Raw genomic sequence first — 15,661 nt, 5'->3', positions numbered from 1 at the left:
ACGTCGAAACGCAAAGCGTTTTTACCGCAAGCCTTGATGGCGCATATCTCGAAATTCTAGTTGTCCTCAGAAATTCAGAATGCCTTCCAAGTGGATATGCCTTGCAAGCTCACCGACTACAATTCGTAAATTGCGATTGCCGTGAGGTGAACAGTTAAAAGCTTAATTGGTGAATTTTTGTTCATTAGTAGATTATACGTATCGATTTCGCGTTCAAGTAACGTGCGCCTCCTCGAGTAATCCAGCTCAAAGACTACAATTATGTAATCATGCCACAGGAGATTTTTCAAAATTTTGTATATAGTCTAAGAAAAAAAAAGTATTAACATCGTACGTTGGCGCATACTTCCCGTTGATCATATACTACCAATTTAATTGGGTGTGTGTAACTATGTATATTTTAGAATAAGGGCCACAGGCGAATATCCGCCTTAACCTGTATTGTAGGATAGATGCCTTCAAATACGCGGACCAAGTTACGGATGCCGTTAGAAATATTACAGAAGGGAATACGTTCAGCTGCACAGAAAATGGAGCGAAGAGCAAAGAGCAAATTTGACATCTGAAATATGCATCGCAAATTATATATACGCAACAGAAAGGACTGTGTGCGACTGCCGTAACTTCTACTTTCTTGTGTGTTCGTTGTTCGCAATACGTCGGAGTGATTGCCTGAAAATAAGCAGAACTCATCTGCATAAAATGTGCAGCCGTGCGAATTGCATGGCAATAAGAACACGTCTCATAACCGTGCTCATATTAAGCAGATATTTGCCGCAACACGGAAGTATCCGTCTACCAGCACGTGGCCAGCTTTACAGATTGACTACGTAAGACCACTTCGTTAATATAATGCATATATAGTGGCTTGCGGCATTACTTTTTTTCTTTTTCTTTCTGTGGTTTTACGTGTCAAAACCAGTTCCGATTATGAGGCACGCCGTAGTGGAGGGCTCCGGTTTAATTTTGACCACCTGGGGTTCTCTAACGTACAACGTTAAAGAACGTGCCAGAGCCACGGTCTGATTTACGTGCCAGAACCACGGTCTGATTATGAGGCACGCCGTAGTGGGGGGACTCCTGATTAATTTTTCCCACCTGGGGTTCTTAAACGTACAACGTTAAACCGCAGAAAGAAAAAGAAAAAAAAGTAATTACTTTTCCAATAATATAACTGCAACGAGGAAAACAAAAGGTCACACCACTCTAGTTCCTTAGAATCACTCGCAAGCCCCGCTTTAACTCATTTCTCAGACTATAGGCTTTGTGCTGCTGAGCTCGAGGGTTCGATACCGGCCGCGTTGCGCCAGTGGCGGAATGCAAAAACGCTCGTGTGCCGTGCATTGGGTGCACGTTAGAGAACCCCAGGTGGTCAAAATGAACCCGGAGCCCTCCACTACGGCGTGCCTCATAATCAGACCGTGGTTCTGGCACGTAAAGTCCAAGAATTTACTTTTTTAACAGCGGAGCTGTTTAAGCCGAGCGTTAGTGCGTAACGTGCGAACAGAAAATGTGGGCTGATCCTGGCGGCAGTGCAGAAAGGGTCCAAGCGCAATGGCACATACCCCTGTGAACTAGCGAAGCTGAGCCTGGGTAAGTCTAGCTAAGCATGGTCAGGACTACTTCAGCTTAGTCAGTCATCGATAGCCAATCAATAGCTAATGAATAATCAATAGGGAAATGCTGGGGATGACATGGTAGTGCTATAGCCTAGCCCAAAAGCCAGGACTAGCTAGGTGCCTATCAGCTCCGCTGTCTCTTTAGCATTGCGCCTCCAGTGCAAGCTACGCCAATTTTTTCCCCAGTTCTCAGAACGAAAGCGTCGCGAGGACAAGCTTCGAGTGTTCCCAGCTGTCACACATCTGGAGGAAAGTAAATGTAATGCGGTAGAATCGAAGCCACAAGTATTCTCATGCGTAATGCGCGGCGTGTTCTTTCACCAGTCCTTCCTCAATGTCTCTCACGGAGCGGCAGGAAATAAAACACGTACAACCGAGCGGGTTCGTGCACTGAGGGTCCCAGTTGTTTGCACATATTCTCTTTTTAACAGCGGAGCTCTCTAAGCCGGCCGTAATATGTGCCGCCTGCCACTGCGTTGCCTAGCAACCACCTCGCGGAGCGTCGCGCGCTATGCTCGGGAGAGAGAAAGAGAAAATGAGAGCGAGAGAGAAACAAATTGCTACAGCACCAACGAGGCAACGCGCAGAGATGCTGCCGACGCTGTCCGCGCTTCTCCGTTTCCCCGCATTAGCGCCGAACGCTCGCGGTGTCCGCGACTACAGCAGGCCTCTGGCGGCGGCTCGGCCGAGCTCCCACCAGCTGCGCGCTACTGCGCATGAGCCGTGACCTCATTCCGGCGTGTCGTCTGCTGCGAGCCGCCCGTACACTGTGCATTGCTTTCGCCCCATTTCCCCTACGTGTGCTCGGACTGCAAGTGCTTCGCGAGGCGTTCCCCGATGCCACGGACCTCGAGGAATTACTTATACACTTCGTATAGCAAGGACCAGCTAGGAACCGATCAGCTCCGCTGTGTCTTTATTTAGCCTTGCGCCACTAGTGCAAGCTAGCCCGAGTTTTTTTTCTAAATAAAGTTTACTACAACTATACTACTGCGGTGGCGACGCTCCGCTGCGTAGCATTGTCGGTTCCTCAGCTCACAAGTGGACGACGAGAATTCACATTCAGGCAAGATCTACTGGCAGTGTATAATAAGCTCGGAGCAAATTTCGGCAGATGAGGGATGCAACAAAAACCAATGTTGCCGTGGGCGTTGAAGAGACGCTAATGGAGCAAAAGGGGAGAGACAAGTGCGTCCAGCGTAGAGAGACTGTGGAAGCCATGTAGTGTCGCGGTCTCCGAGCGATCACGTGCCGGGGAACGGTGCGTTCCAGCGGCAGCGAGAAATAAAGGCATTTAATATAGAGTACCTTATGTAGCGTAAGATCACCCAACTAGCTCAGCATGATAGGGAGGAGAAAAAGAGGACTTTGACGTGTGCCCGCAGAGCCCAACCATTCTATACATGCATCAAGCGTTGGACGACGACCGACTAGTCCCTGTGATGGCAGGGGCGGATTCAGTGTCCTTCCTCGCGGACAACTATTCGCGAAATGTCGTAGACTGCTTTCCGGCGTATTGATTGCAGCGAGCAGCTAGGTGCACGGGCGCGGCCTTCGCACTTAGCACAACGGCCTCGATTCTGTCCCACTAAAAAGCAGACAAAAGAAGACGGCATGCTCCCGTTTCTTCGTGGAAGTGCCAATTGCACAAGCGGCAGTCTGGCAGGCTCGAGCCATGTGTCTACGCAGAGGATAAGTTGCTGAAGGAGCGCCCATAGAGAAACTACCTAGGTTAAGGCCAGCGTCACGTGATAACCATGTGCTCAAGTCACGGTGTAAGACATTCTCTTTAGGGTGTGGACAGCGCGCCTTGCAGGAAGGCTTGATAATATTCCGTATTTCGAAGTTGTATGTGTCACGTGGGAGGCAGCAATGCTTTTCTATAGGAAATGTCCGCACTTCTGGCATTGTTTTCCGTCTATCAACTGCTGTCCCCTTCAGCCTTCAAATGTTACTAGTCAACACGGCAGCAATAGCGGTGCGACAGCGCTTCGCAGCTGCTTCCAAAACAAAGCTGACCTTCGTGTCTAGTAGCAGCTGCATCGCGGGAACATCGATCGGTGACATACCATTTGACAACTGCATTTCGCTTGACGTAGAAATGGGGTAAGTGTCCGTTGTTCAGGAGTGAGACTCCCGCGGCTTTTTAAGGTCACCTGTAAGACCATCTGTGGCTGCTGAAAATGCCAAGAACACGACCTCGAGCTTGAATCCCGCTAGTACATTCGATGCTTTTTGACACTGGTTCGCTATAGCAAAGATCATGAAAACGAGCTCTGAATGAGAGTGAACCAGCCTGTCAGTTTCTGCGTTTTACAAGTCGGTGCTGTAGCGCTTTTACAAAAGCAGTACAAACGTGATATATTTCCGTCAATGGAGTTTTAAGGTGGCCCACGACAAATCACAAGACAAATAAGAGGGAAGACCAGAGTTTGCCCTCATATAGCAATATCAGGTGCAATTCTGGCTGTACTGCTAGTAAAAATTGGTCAGTATGGACTTGCACAAGAAAGCACCATGGTCACATCTGACCATGCCTTATTTAAGGAACATTTGTAAAAGGCAATAAAACAGTGTGCCTAGACATTGCAGTTGCAAGATACAGCTGTATCTAACTATGAACATGAATGAAACAAACAAGTCTACACACATTTGCTTATGCTAGTTTATTTGTTTTTGTAACAGGAAAGTATGCATCTAAATAATTTGTTTGAACATTGGGCTACAGTGACACAGACATAATAAACACACTTCTGGTCACCCTAAAGCATCAAAAATACTTTCTGTGCTTCTTAATAGTTATCAGTACAGATGGGCCACTTTAAAAAGATCACCAGCCAAATGTTTAAGTACCAATCACAGTTGTGCATTCCTTGTAGCTTAGCTTACCAAAGGAAATGATGCCACATCCAACAATGAAAACACTCCCAGCTGAAGAATGCAAGCCATATGAACTGATTGCACAAATGAGAACACCTTTGAGATGATTTGTTTCTAAATGACAGTATTAACCAGTCTGAAGTCAATTCGTTAAACAACAGCCTTTAACAAGCACCACTCCTGAAGTGTGCAAGAAGCTAAGAACAGAGGCCACAAGAACAGTGTTTATAGAAGTAAAACTATACGATGGCCCTTGATATTCGCTTATCACCATGATTCCGACAAATGGAAGAGCAATGCTGTGAACACCAATGACACAAGGCAATGAAAAGTGTTCAAAGTATCACCTGGAAACATCATAGAGGGCTCAGAACAAGCCAAACACTTGAATTCACAGCGCAGCACAATGTAGAGCATACTGCAATAACTCCTTTCAATAACCACAACAACAGAAACAGAGCTCTAAAACCCATTTTACATGTAAGGTTAGCAAACATGCAAGCATTGAGAAGCAAGGAGCTAACAGATCCTACAAAAGGCTTTATATGGAAAGGTAGATTGCGCCAGTTGACTGGCTAAATCCCAGCAGTCAGGCAATCTCATTCCTCTTCCATGCAGTGGGTGGCGTAAAAGGGTTGACCACTTGTCAAGGACCAGCTGCAAGCTCCACTGCTAGGACATGCAGCGAGGCCAAGTCACGAGATGGTCCCTAGGAGAGTCAACAAGGACAGGGCCACACAAAGAAAACCGACGCAGACAACAACAACAAAAAAAAGAAAAACAGGCTGGTTAGTAAGGCAGTCATTCAGCTTCTTTCTGCATTCTTCACATGCACCAGATCATCCCACTGCATTAGCAATCTGCCTGGATTCCAGACCGATAGAGGAAGACAAAATATTTGGGTTTCCACAAAAAAATTTAAATAAAAAAATTGCAAGAGAAAGTTACCGAGGAGAAGGTAAATGTGTTCTGGTCTCCCACCTTGCCATCAGCTAAAGAGCTTGTCTGGCGTATCCTTGAAGCTACTATGCAGAAGCATGGTGTTACAAAGCTTTTTGTTAGTGAAGCTCCAAGCACAGAACAGCGAAAAAAAAAAAAAATAACAGGGGCTCTATGGAGGCCAAGCTGTGCTACATGACAAAGATCTTAAGAATGCAAATACTAATGTTTGCACAAGATAATGCGTAGCACTCGCGGGCTTCCATGTCAGTACTTCAATACTATAATAAAATCAAATAACAAAACAAAACAATCAATCAGACCAACAGCACACCTAACACAAGGACAAAACAAAAGGAAAAGAAAATGTAAGTCAGCAGAGCCACAAAACAACATGCTAAGCAGCAGTAAAATAAGGCAGACAGTAATCCGCACGTATCTGGTTTCCTGCTCCATGAAATCAGTCGGACAGTAGCGGACTATCCAACTTGTCGTACCGCACCTGAAGATAAAAAAAAGATCGGTTGGAAAAAAGATAATTTTGTAGTGCCCCCCCCCCCCCCCACCTCTCATTCCAGAAGCGATAATGGAAATGTAATTTTTTAGCGGTACACATTCAGTCATTCATTGAAAGAGCAAGAGCTAAGGCACTCGTGACTTGCAACACATGGAACATTAACCAGTATGGATTTTACTGGCGACAGAACAGTGAACTCGACAGCCACTTGCTACCGTTGCAGTCTTCAAACAGAAGCTATCTAACCTTTTACCCTTGTTGCTGCAGGTCATCAATGATTGCTTCATTGTAGCATGAGACACGCATTAGAAAAACTATCTTAGCGTTTAAACCACCTTCGACCACCAATAGATGAATAATCCCTAGCAAGTTTCTACAGACAGACTGGATTTTTTTTACATATATCTACAGCCACTGAAAAATTTTTCGGACACAGAGGAGGCAGGGGTACTGTCAGGATTTTTCTGTTGGGGGTGCAGGAAACGTACTCCATTACTTGGCACCCCATGGTTGCAGGAGGAGGCCGATGAGGGGGGGGGGGGCATATGGGGGGGCTCAGCCACCCTCCCTGTAGAGCCATCTCCGAGAGGAGGCCGTAAAATGTCATAATAATGAGGCAATCCAAAAAAACTAATTTTGAGAGAGAAAAGCTTTTCTTTATGTTTTTTTTTTACAATGCCAGCAGCACAGAAAATTTGTTTAGACTTCTGCTTGGCGTTGTGCTTCAGTGCAATAATATCTACTTGAAAATTTGTGACGGTCGATGCAGCATAGATGTTTCGCCACAGAACATTTACGTTTCATGTTCCCCCACTGCATGCTGTCGCAGGGTCAGAATAATGTAAGGATTTCTTCAGCTCGATCCCATTCTTTATGTTTCTTATTATCCACCATTTACAAGTAGCCACTCCTGGTGATAATGCTGGCTGAGCGCCACTTGACCACTTACGCAGTGCAGTTGAATAGAATCGTCACATTAACCCGGCCTAAATGTCGCTTGCGACCAAGTCTGTGCAATCCCAGCAGTTTAGCCTGTTATGCACATATTCAGTTCGGAGCTGTCCACACATACGAGTGCTTACACCTTTCCGTATAGTAAGCACACACACTCGCGGTAGTTGCCGGCTAGTCACTCGAAGACCTGAATGTGGCTTCTGCAACTGTCAGTCTAACTGATGCACGTGATCTCTGGCCTCATCACCAATGAGCCGCTTGTACGAAAACTTTACCAGAAAGCTTCGATAATCGGCCACATTTCCATGATCATAGGCCTAACGAGCACTGCTTCATCGCGTGTCGATGAAAGTTTTGGTTTGGCACTGAATCGGCACAGCACTATTAGTGGCAACTGCAAGGCGTTTGGAAAGCCGTAAAACAGGCTCGCCAACAAAAGCAAGGGTATGGGCAGCAACTTTAATGGTACCAACCATTCACTGTCGTTGCAAAATCGCATGCATGAATCATGTCCGAAAGACCGAATGAGATGCCCCACAAGACACCATACAACATCCGAAAGTTCAGCCGTCGTCATATATTAGTTCTATGGAGAAGGTGGCGACACCGCGGGAAATGTCCAAAAAATTGATTAGCGACTATATGTATGTGCGTCTACATATAAACAAGTAGTTATTTCGAATATACTTTCATTTCAATGGCAGCATGAGCCATTTATGTCTCTATTATGTGGTCTGGCAGATATAATTTAATGACCTCATAGTGCTTTTGCGACAGGTTTTGGCTGCAGAGACAACATTATCGAAAACAGACCGCACAAGACAAAACAAGCTACAGAGCACTGCAAGCAATAGTTGTTAGCCAGTGTTAGTTCGAACAATGCAAGATAAGCCAGCAAGCAAAAGCAACCATGATGCAAGTTTATCCTCCACCACATCTCTTATACAAGTTCTCAAGTAGTGCTGGAAAAAGGCTTGTCATGTGGGAAAAAGTTGGCCATCACTGCTAAGTACCGCACTACTGGCATGGATTTAAATTTGGTGTCAAAACCTGGCGCACCATGAATAACAAAGTAAACTTGAGCCAGCAATCAAATATGAACAAAACAGGCTATCACAGTGTACTGAGAGTTTTCACAAGCACTTATAGTTATATTAAAAAGAAATAAAATGGTTCCTATTGATACGAGATTCTTCAAAGCTGTCAGCAATATTATAAAAGTCAGATAGTCAAACTGTTTCCTTTACAGTCGCAAAACAAAATGCATGACAGCTATTTGTAGTGCAGTGAACCAATTAAGCTGTCCAGGCTTGTTTTAAGTTCCAGAGACCTCTGTAAAAGAAGTATGGAGGCTTATAGGACAAAGTGACATTTTTGCACACTAGCCATAGCATTCTGTTAGCTACCAGGTCACTTCTCTTTTTTTAATAAAATAATGTTTGGCACACACTATAAGATATGCCTTTTGGGTCCACCATAACAGCATGTCTCCTGCATTAAATTGAAGCATAAAAATGCATATGCAAATATTTTTCTCCAAAACATGTCAGCTGTACATATTGAAATCAAGCAGAAATAAGTGCACTGAGCCCACTGCACCCAGGACGAAGGAAAAACAGAGGCCAGAATAGGTCGCTTACAATGTAAGCAACACACATTCCTCCTGAATGCAAGTGGGCAGCATGCACAAAAAAGAGAAAAAGAAAAAAAAATGTTTACAAAAAATTTGCAATTTTTAAGAGGCGACGCAGGGCTAAATCATAATTTTCGGCAGAAATACACATTTCCTAATTTTTGGTTTGATTTCTAAGCATATAAAGAAGTTCCTTGCCAAGTTTGGTTATTATCCGAGAGATAGAAGAGACTAAAATCAGCTTTTTTTACCCAGCAATTGCATGTGTTTTGGCATGTTTTGAGATCTTTGAATCGATTTTTCTCTGTTCACTTTTTGGGCCAATTCACACTTTTAGGAAAACTATCGTTTTGAAACTGCAAAGGCAAAAACTGTTTGTTAGATTGTTTCTAGGCTGAAAAATATGTAATACGAACAAGACTATGGACATCGTGAAATTCTAAACTGCCTCAATAAAAAAAAGTATAGATTTCTGGATCTCGGCAAAAAAAAAAAAAAAAAAACAAGAGCTTTGAGGTGATGCCGTCTCTACAGAAGGCATAAAATTACAAGCAGCTGCTTCTATCTTGTAATATAGGGAGTCCAGAGGATATTTGTTCAGAATATTCTTATCTAGCTTAATAACTTTTAAAAGGATAGTTGTCCTAAATGAGATGACACAATCATTTTCTCAATGGGACATGCACAACTTTTTTTTTGTATTTGTGCTAGGTTAATCAAATTTACTATATGTTCTAATGATAAGAATAAAAAGCCTCACGACAGATTTCATTAAAATTGGCATGTCAGTTAAAAAGTTTACCTTTCAGCCCTGCATCCCGCTCTTAAATGGTTTATTTTTTTACTCACATTATCATGCTTCAAAAAGTAAATAGATTTTACTATCCTAACTTATCACTACATCCAGGAAGCATGTGTGTCCCTATATTTGGCAAAGCAAGCAGGTTAGTGAAGCTAATGAATAAGTGGTAAACTGAAGGGGGTATGAAGATTAAATGCACAAGCCTTTTCTCAAGCTCATTTAAATATGAAATAGAATAAGCAAGCGTTTCTTGCCTCTGGATAGAATTTACTCATAAAAGGAACACACACCACACACACAAAATTGAGAATACTTCTGACTCATAATGTCAGCTTGCTCTTGGGCACACTGTATTGGTTAAAATATTGTGCAGGCCAACAGTGTCAGTAGTAAGCAACTGAATCTCCTCCCAAGTGTTCAAAGCGTGTGCTTGTAGGGAAAGGATGGAAAGACAAGCAACCCACAAAACAAGGCCACAGCAAGTGCACAGGGAACAAGAGCGAGGGACACCAAGTCACACCAACAACACATCACAGCCGCTCAGGATCGTCACCGTAGCTGGCCTCAGCAGCCTTCCCGCCACCGAGCATCCCGTTGGCCACTGTTCCATTGCAGACTGTCAATGCCCGCTTCTCCTCCACATCACCCGCGGCGCCTACCTCAGCAAAGGCTGCCACACCTTTTGCGTCGGCCACTGCGTCAGCCCGGCGACAGCAGCGGCTGTACACCTTCTGCCCCAGCAGCAGCAGCAGCAGTGGGATGGGGGTCACAATGGAGGCCGCCACAGGCACCACCGATGCAATGTCTGCCTCCGGCTGAGGCAGGGAGAAGCCCAGCAACACAATGGCAATGCCCGTGTTCTGGACGCCAGTCTCTATGGACACTGCGAGCACGTCAGCCCATGGGAGGCCTGCAAACCGGGTGGCCAGGGCACCCACTGCAAAGCCTACCCAGACGTTGGCTGCCGCAGCCAACAGTACTTGCCAGCTCATCAGCCGGAACATGTACAGGTTGGCATACGTGCCAAACACAACTATGTACACTATCATGGCCACGGACACTGGGGCCAGCAGGCGCTTGCACACGTCAGCAGCCTTGGGCCGCCAACGCTGCAGGGCCAGACCAACACCGAGTGGCAGTGTCATTGACACCAATGTGGTGAATATGTTGCGGAAGGGAATGCGCAGTGATGCCTCCTGGAACAGGCTGCGTCCAAGCGTGAACAGCCAGAGGGGCATAGTGCCTGCAGCAAGAAAACAATACTCTGAAAAACACAACTTTGCCTCCACATGTGAGCTGCACACATACTGTGCGGTTTCAAGAATCTATGAAATATAACATAACCTGCATTTCAGCATTCACAGATATGGCAGAAAGAAATTGCATATGTTGGCAACAGTAAAAGTGCATTTCCCACTTCAATGTCACCTGCCAAAATATGGAATCAATTACGAGAATTCTATTTCCCATGCAAACTGACCCAGGTGGTACCCTTTAATATTTTCTTGCCTAATTTACTTAGCTTACCGAGTCAGTTAAACAGTTTTAAATATTTAGATGTATCAAACCATTTCCCCCCTTGGTAAAAAAAATAACGTTCAAGACCAATCAAAGGTTTCAGGAGTCATCTTTAAAACACTGCTAAAGTAGTGAGGTATGATAAATAGTCTTGCAAGCTAACTACATTTCAAAATTCTGTAGTGCAAAAATTTGCTGTAGTACAAGCTGAAAAAATATCCTAGATGCTTCAGTTTTCACTGTAAGTACATTTTCTATGCAAATGAAAATCACATTTACAAAAGCAAGTCAGTATAAAAATATGCAGCAAAAGCCTATGGAATATGGAAACCTTCCACAAAATGCACATGTTGCATTTCATGCACCATTGTTGGACATGCACATTTCATGCACAACATGTATGTTGAACCAGTTCACTTTTTACAGTTTTTCATACCACATATTTGCAAAGTGCAGAAACATATTAACTGGAACAGCCATATATTTCATGGCACATTTCGAGTCCACATTTCTCAAAACATGTACTAGGAACAATGTTTCTAATAAAAGCTTGTGCTCCAATTGCTGGCCAATGTCAATTCTGCCATTATAACACACCCCCTAAGGAAAATAATAAGCTAAGTACGAAAACTATTAATCAATAACCGTATTGGCAGCTGCAATTCTGATGTTTGCCACTACTGTGAGGCTCAGTCAGTGGAAAATGATTTTGTCTCGACTCCTCTATTTTTAAAAAACTAAGCCTGCCATCGCAGAAACATGTGGCATAACAAAGTTCTCTCGAATGCGAAAAAATAAACCTTACCCAAAGAAGCAATGGTGCTGATGAAGGTCATGGCGATGCTTAAGTTCAGGTTGCCACCAAGAAGAACAGTCCACATGTTGCTAGCTCCTCCACCAGGGGAACAGCCAAATGTGAAAAGTCCTAGCTGCAGGTAAGCCTCTTCGAAAAGCCACTGTGCCATTCCATAAGCCACCTGCAGCAAGGAAAACAGTTCAATGCCAAGAGGAGAGCAATAGATGAGGTGGTGTAGGCATAATGTGGGAAACTAGCATGACCAGTGCAGGACAACATTGTAAAGCAACATGGCAGCTGCAAAAGACGCTGTAATAGAATGCTTCAGATAAGTTTTGATCCTTTGCAACTCTTTAATGAGCACCCTAAGTTCAGCACATGGGTGTTTTTGCATTATGTCCCTATATGGATGCAACAATTGAACCTGTAACCTCAGGAAAATTAGGTAACAATAATGCTTATCTCGTGACCAATAAGCACAGCAGAAAGAAACATTTACCGTCTATGAGGAAATAAATTTCACTGAAGCCAAGCTCAACATTTAACAGCAGTATGAAATTTTGAGAAAAAATATTTGTTCCATATACTGCAAATTCTTGTACAAGTAGTATTTACATGTCTTGTAAGAAAAGAATGAATTTATCTCAGGGCTGGGCATGATGCTCCAGAAACGTTAAAAATATTGGCACTGCAGCAAGTAGGCAGGACTGAAAAAAACTATAACGAAAACACCGAGAGGTTGGCTCAACAGACTTTTATGAAGCTTTCTCAATTTTTTTAAAGATTTTGTTGCCCAGGAGGGCAACAAAATCTCCACAGAAATAACTCAATATTGCTCAAAAGGCAGGGAGTCCTGCAGTTTAATCAGCAGACGTTTTGATACTATTACCCTTGGTAGTGCATGGACTCGAGGCAAGGGTGCCTCAAACCCACTGACCTCGCATCCTGCATTAGCACACCCCAAAAGCATACAAGAGGTACCAGGTGAGGCAGCCAAGCACTTCTCATAAGCTCACCCAATCCAGAAAGAAGAAATTAAATCAGAAGTAATAAGGAAACTGACAAAAAAAAAAAAAACCCTAACCCCTTTCATCTACAACACAATGTGAACAAAGGTTTGCACAATAGTGATGCTAAATATATCCCAGGAAAGAGGAATCACTTGGCACAGTGCTCAAGAGGTGCACTGTGGAAGCCAAGTTTATCCCTTCACAAATCCATTCAACACAGTAAAACATTTGCTGTGCCAATCATTGCTTGCACATTTAAGTGTGACTCAACATGTCAGTTTTGTATTAATGTAATCAATATTATTCAGTTGTAACCAGTCATACTTCATGTGTAATGTGGGGGTTAGTTAGAATAATTTTTTTCCAAGCCCCAAGGTCTATGCAAAAAATGGTGCATGGAATACTATAAAACTGCAAGCAGAAAACAGTATCAAGAATGTACGTAATTCAGGTAATTTAAGGAAACTCCTCAAAATGTAAGGCAAGCAGACAGTAGAAATGGAACGGCTTTTGCAGTTAAGTACCTCAAGGTGAAGAGGAAACAATAAAAGTGTATTACACACACTGCTTATGCTCTAGCAACAATTAGGAGCTTTTACTTTCAGAATGAGGAAGAATACGAAAAAGTATGGTTTCATAACAGTCCAGAACTAGTTACTTTTTCGGTACAGCGTCCAGCACAATTGTCTTGAGCTCACTTTTCAGATACTCTAGGCAAGTGTGCTGGGGGCTGTGCATATTCCAGTTCCTTGCACTTGCTTTCGACCCCTTTTGAACCGTTATTTACCAATAAGAAATGTCTTATATAGTGGACAATAAAACTGACTGTACACTTAATGAACATAGGTTTCAAATTGCACAAATTGTCAACCACACCATACTTTTTGCCCAGTTAATGTGGTGGGATCCATAACGAAAAAAAGAACGACTCGTGCCACATTGAAAATATGTGGTTAAAAGCGATCATTTTGTCTTGACAAGAGCAACTGCAAGGAGGTTTTCTCACTCGTGCCACATCAAAAAGTTCTTGAAAGCGATCATTTTGTCGTGAATTATGCAACTGCACGACGCCGGCAAGGAACTGACAGCATCCACGCGAATACCTGCTATCAAGTGGCGACAAGCTACAGGAAACCAGTGGCGACCGACACACCACATCCGCCACTCAATGCAAGACCTCTTGCGACAGGTTTCCAAGAAGAATGGGTGGCGTCAAGGTCCGTGCCTAGGCAAGGCCTCTGGCGTTCACTCTCGCGTGCCACAAGCACGGTCTTGTTGCAGGCACGCGAGGGTCAGCCACTTTCAGCCAACGCCGTGAGCGTGTGTAATGCCAATAACGTCGTTCAATCACCGGCTGCCTGAGGCGGTGTCGTTCAGCGAGCACTGCACAGCAGTTGCTGGGATTAACTGCGCACACAAGCATCACTTTCGCACGGCAAGCGCCTGGATGGAACAACGAATATGTAGGGCAGTGGCACTCACCAAAGGCATGGCAAGATACTGGCTGAAGAAGCCTACCACTGGGCCTATAGGTCTTCGCAGCACGTCTTTCACAACTTCCATGTCTAAAGCACAGCCCATGTTGATGTAGTTTAATGAAACTAGCACGGCCACGGATACCGTGAAAATTAAGGAGAGTCTGTTCTGCTTCCGCACTACGCTGACGGGCAGAAACTCGTTCGACTCGGTGCCATTGGTCACAACGCGCACCTTTGCGTGACCCAGAAAGTTCCCCTTCACGGCAAACGTCCCGTTGACAAAAGCGCCAGTTTCAGTCACATTTAGATCGACCACGGAAGCCACATACGGATTGTCCGAGGCGACGCTGAAGAATCGTGGCTCCAGAGCGGGTGCGGAAAACGAGACTCGCGCCAGGTTGCCCTGTTTCAACTTCTCCACGCGCGCTGGGTTGAAGGCCACGGACAACGCGGCCACAACCTCGAGCAAGAGCAACAGAAGGCTCAACAACAGCGCCAGCAGAACCACGGGACACATGGCTTAGTATAGGTCTGGACAACAGCTTGACGGAGACACACTTGATGTTCGAAATGCCGGCGCCACTTGAAAAACCAGTCTCCACAAACGAGGCCGCGAGACGAAGCACCGCTGCCCCGCCGGTCCTCCCGCTGAAGCAAGGACGCTGGTGTGAGCCGCTTCCACCGCTAAACACGAACCAAATGCCGAGCTGACGTCACACGGCGCCGGCGACGACAATGAACGCAGGCGCTGGGGGTACTGTGGGGGAAGCTGAGGGCAAGCGAAGCGCGCACACCTGGTGGTAGCGGTAGTAACTAGGAACTGCGCTGCCGGCATGTCGGGGCGTGCGTCGTCAGCTCCGTTTCGCCCGAAAAACACGACGCGTCCGAACGTCGGGAAAACTTTGAAATTCGTTCTTAGTCCATTCAATAAGTGCTCTTTGTGACTCGCAGGTCACTTCAAATGAACTGAACAACACACGCTGGCTTTAAAGATGTAGAACACACGGAAAACGTCTAAGTAGGCCAGAGTAACAGGAAGAAGTTCCGGCGCTCAGAGGCGAAACTTGCACTTTCGGGGTGAAATCACGATTTTGTGCAGAGAATTCATGTTTGTTGGCATCTCACGCTTTACCGACGACAGAAACACATGCTTGTAAAAAAAAAATTGTTGCTGAGATTAACGCAATGGATGGAATGACTAATTTTGCGATCACTCGCACAAAAATTAAAAAAAAAATTGCTTGAGGTAGATGCCTGTGCATTTTCGACATAACATTTTTACCTTCTTCTTACACAATAAGGCATTTTTTAACGGATACATTTTTCTTGGGCAGATGGAATGTCAAGGACAAAATTTTAATTAGGTTTTCAAGCTTCAGTTTGCTTTGTTCAATTATTATACTTTATATTATGAGTGCAGTGTCAGTAGGAATCCCCGGTCGATAGAGTTTTACTGTCCTGCTTGTGGATAATGTGATCGCAATATCACCCATAATATTGATGACAGCCTGCAAA

General features: G+C 44.6%; 1 protein-coding gene across 5 annotated transcripts; it reads right to left on the bottom strand.

Moving 5' to 3' along the window:
- Positions 1–4,266: 4,266 nt before the first annotated feature.
- Positions 4,267–14,860, bottom strand: LOC119433837 (P3 protein). Of its 5 annotated transcripts, none has more exons than XR_007468173.1 (4): positions 14,151–14,859; positions 11,668–11,839; positions 9,047–10,587; positions 4,267–9,014 (listed from the first exon to the last, which is right to left on the bottom strand). XR_007468173.1 is itself a non-coding variant. In XM_037701104.2 (4 exons), exons 1-4 carry the CDS (start codon positions 14,661–14,663, stop codon positions 5,918–5,920), a joined length of 1,398 nt encoding a protein of 465 aa, XP_037557032.1. In that variant the 5' UTR covers positions 14,664–14,860; the 3' UTR covers positions 4,267–5,917. The 5 variants fall into 5 exon arrangements, 4 of the variants coding, with proteins under 4 accessions (XP_037557032.1, XP_037557055.1, XP_037557045.1 ...); XM_037701104.2 differs by having other exon boundaries at positions 4,267–5,940; positions 9,898–10,587; positions 14,151–14,860; XM_037701127.2 differs by having other exon boundaries at positions 4,267–5,940; positions 10,004–10,587; positions 14,151–14,860.
- Positions 14,861–15,661: the final 801 nt, after the last annotated feature.

The sequence above is a fragment of the Dermacentor silvarum genome, chromosome 1 (assembly GCF_013339745.2).
Source record: "Dermacentor silvarum isolate Dsil-2018 chromosome 1, BIME_Dsil_1.4, whole genome shotgun sequence".
Classification (NCBI taxonomy): Eukaryota; Metazoa; Arthropoda; class Arachnida; order Ixodida; family Ixodidae; genus Dermacentor; species Dermacentor silvarum.
Note: the sequence above shows the minus strand (reverse complement) of the source record. Positions and strands in the feature narration are given on the sequence as shown.